The sequence below is a fragment of the Rhipicephalus sanguineus genome, unplaced genomic scaffold, assembly GCF_013339695.2.
Source record: "Rhipicephalus sanguineus isolate Rsan-2018 unplaced genomic scaffold, BIME_Rsan_1.4 Seq138, whole genome shotgun sequence".
Taxonomy (NCBI): domain Eukaryota; kingdom Metazoa; phylum Arthropoda; class Arachnida; order Ixodida; family Ixodidae; genus Rhipicephalus; species Rhipicephalus sanguineus.
The window spans coordinates 36,354-40,001 of record NW_023614596.1 but is presented as its reverse complement, the minus strand read 5'-3'; the positions used below and the strand labels follow the sequence as shown (position 1 = coordinate 40,001).

At 51.0% G+C, this 3,648-nt stretch overlaps 1 protein-coding gene across 1 annotated transcript; it reads right to left on the bottom strand.

Moving 5' to 3' along the window:
• Positions 1-66: 66 nt before the first annotated feature.
• Positions 67-1,251, bottom strand: LOC119376548 (uncharacterized protein K02A2.6-like; the record flags this gene model as incomplete). Its single annotated transcript, XM_037646339.1, has 1 exon — positions 67-1,251. A coding segment is annotated over exon 1 (1,185 nt), but the record flags the coding sequence as incomplete, so codon positions are not given.
• Between the last annotated feature and the right edge of the window lie 2,397 nt (positions 1,252-3,648).

The following is a 3,648-nucleotide window of genomic DNA, read 5'->3' as shown; positions in this document are numbered from 1 at the left end:
GGAGCGGAAACCAATTGGGTAATCAACGCCATTGACACGGTGAGACAAAACGGCTCCGATACCCACTGGTGACGCATCACACTCCAGCCTCAACGGCTTATCAGGATCAAAATGGGCCAAAAACTGGGAGTCCTCCATTGCCTCCTTAACTTTCCGAAAAGATTCTTTGTGTTCCTGCTTCCACTGCCACTTGGCACCTTTGGCGAGAAGGGCGTATAGCGGAGCGAGCACGGTCGCCAGGCTCGGCAAGAATTTGCCGTAATAGTTCACAAGACCTAAAAATGCTTTGAGTTCACTCACCGAAGTGGGCTCTGGGGCTTCGCGAACGGCCTTGATGTTCTCGTCTTTTGGCCGCAGTCCTTTAGCGTCGATACGATGGCCGAGAAAGGTGACCTCGCCTTGCCGAAATTTGCATTTTTCCTTGTGCAGCCGTAGACCATATTCTCGCAATCTCTGCAGGACTTTCCGCAGCCGTGACATGTCACTTCGCTTTTCCGCGACGATAATATCATCCAGATACACCTGTACTCCTGGAATATCGCTCAGAAGCGCGTCCATCCGTCTCTGAAACACGGCCGGTGCAGAACTTACGCCAAAAGGCAGCCGTTTAAAACAAAAAAGACCTTTTTGAGTGTTCAAGACTGCTATCTTCTGAGCGTGCTCATCCAATGGCAGCTGGTTGTAGGCCTGGCGCAGGTCCAACGTCGTGAAAACTTCCCCGCCATTCAGTTTCGCAAAAATGTCCTCCACTCGTGGTAACGGGTACTGCTCCGTCGCAGTGGCCGCATTGACCGTCATCCGAAAATCTCCGCAAATTCTGAGCGACCCATCCTTCTTTAGAACGGGTACGACTGGTGTGGCCCACTCGGCGGTTTTCACAGGCGTAAGGACGTCTTGGGCTACTAGCTGATCCAGCGCATCAGACATCTTGTCCCTCAAGGCGTAAGGTACAGTCCGGGCCTTGAAAAACCGCGGAACCACGTTTTCTTTCAACTGGAATGTCACCGGAGGTCCCTTGCACAATCCGAGACCTCGAGCAAAGACGTCAGCATATTCGCTGAGTAGGGCGTCGAGTCCCGTGCTGGGTCCGTTGAACTTGATCGGTTGCACGCTCGCGACGACGTTTGTCAGCATGGGCACTCCGATTTCATTGAAAGCCTTGATTGTGTCTCTGCCACATAACGACGGTCCCAAGCTGTCGACCACTACGACCGTGCCTTGCATATCCTTCCCATCGCATCTGGCCGTCATGCTCAGTTGCCCAAGCACTGGAAGTTCACCCAATAGGCAGGACAGTTTCAGCTGCGTTTTTCGCAACGGCGGCCACTTCATTTCGTATTTTCGAAACAGCGCTGCTGAAATGATGCTTACAGGTGATCCGGTGTCCACCAGCATTGTTAGAGGAACGTTATCCCAGCTGACGACTTTGTAAATGGGTTTAACCTTGCGGATGCTTGCTTCTTGGTGAAGGACGGCCTCTATGGTGTACAAGGCCTCGTTATCATCCGAGGTTGTGCAGTCTTCAGTTACCGTTGCGTACGCCCCTTGCCGTCGTCTATCCACATGTGGCATCTGTTGTCGGTGAATAGATGTGGCTGACTGGCACATTCGGCTCAGGTGGCCTCGTTTGCCGCACCTGTGGCACACCGTACGCAAGTGTTTACATTCATCCTCGGCATGTCTTTCGTTACCACACCGTCCACATTGGCCGCACTGATCCGGCTTTGGCCGAGCTTTCCCAGTCCGGCTCCTTTGGCGTGCAAAATTTACAGAAGCTTGCTCTGAAGAGTGCATTATTCGGGCGTTCTCAGCGGCTTCTTGTGCCGAAATTGCAAAGCATTCTGCCTGTTCTAGCGTGAGCTTCCGTTGCGTCAGTAAGTGTCGCCTAACATCTTCATCGTGCACGCCACACACAATTCGGTCTCTCAGCATGCGCTCCAACGCTGCCCCGAAATTGCACTTTTCCGCCAGCCGTCTAATATCGGCAATGAAATCCTGAACAGACTCACCGGCTTTTTGTGCTCGCATGAAGAATGCATAGCTTGCAGCGGTCTCGTTGACATGCGGAGTATAATATTCTTCCAAATGCCCAACGACTTCATCGTAGCTGAGTTCGTTGACCTTCCTCGGGTGGCAACGCCCCTGAACCATTCCCACTGCGCTGTCCGTGAGTGACGATATCAGGAGCGCTCGCTTCTTCGTTTCGTCTGCGATGTTATGGGCTTCGAAGTAAGCCTCCAGACGGACACGATACGTCGGCCAGGTACCTTCTGCACCTCCAAATTCTGGCGGCCGCCCGGCACTCATGTTCGCGCGGGTCTGCTCGTCGCCACTGTTATGTCGCTGTCGAGATACGACACGGAAGCCAGATGACGAAACAACAAGGACGATTTATTGAGCAGCTTGCTTTTATACGAAACGCATGTGACGTGGCAGTGACGTGCATTGATAAGACTGCATACCGCTGACACATCAGTAGTAGCCATGATGGTAATGGAAAGCCGCTAGTGCCATCCGTGAGACAATCAAGAACCATTCTAGCATCTATTTATTGGCACCAATATCCGAGCGTGATGAAAACAGCGCGCCGCGCTGTTCGCATTTATCCCCCCCCCCCCAGTACAATAAAAACAAGACAAATTACACATACTCGCACGTACAATGATGGAGAAAACATGCCATGAGTCCTATAGCCACGCCAGTGCGCGAAGCTGCTTCGGAAAAAGATTGATGCAGTTTTATAAGATCTTTTGCTCAATTTCTTTGACGCACGAGCAGATTCCCTTGGGACCGCCCTATTAAAGCACACGGCGTCGTCTTTCGCTTTCATACGTTAGCATTTTCCTCATTAGTAGGGCTTTTGGCGCAGAGCCATGGAGAACAAAGCAGACTAGGAGGGCGGATGAACGTGCACAGGCGCACCTTTGGAAGCTTCGCGGCGTCACCTTGCCACAGGGCTGGTGCGAAGCTCTTTGTCCGTCGCCTAGACAAAAAAGACTAGAACAAGACCTACGGTGAGGTTCCGCCTGTGCACTTGTTCTGTGCTTTTGTCGCGAAGAAGAGAAAAGGCCGAGAATTGCTCGCAATTCTGCGGCGCCCTCGTGAATGGCACGTGCTCTCCCGGTTGCCTGATATCTGACCCCCTCCGGCGACGATAGGCTGCCTGCGAGGTGGGTGACTTGTCTAGTGCTTGCCATAAAGCTATAAATAAGCTAGAGAAATTGAATGAACACTTTACTGAGACACGCACAACCTTTTTCGCTATTCTTCAGGCTTGGGTTGTTCTTGCTAGGCTATGAATTATATATGCGAGTGTTCCTGTGCTCAAACTAAAGACATTGCACGGCTCCCTGCTACTGTGAGGTCGAGCACATGCTATAAAAGCGCGGCCCTTTTTCTAAAAATTTTACAACACTACCTTCTGCGAGTCATGCGGCTGAAAGAGCAGTTGTCATTTGTACGATATATAGGCAAAGGCGACTCTCTGGATCATTTTTTTCTCGTTACTGCAATACGCAGGTTAGATATACATCTTATACATTTTTGTTCGTTTTGAGTTGACGAAAGAGCTCGGATTCGCAAGTAGAGAAGGATAAAACTGTTTTGCTGTCGATCGTCTGCCAAAAGCAATATTAACAAAAATCTTTA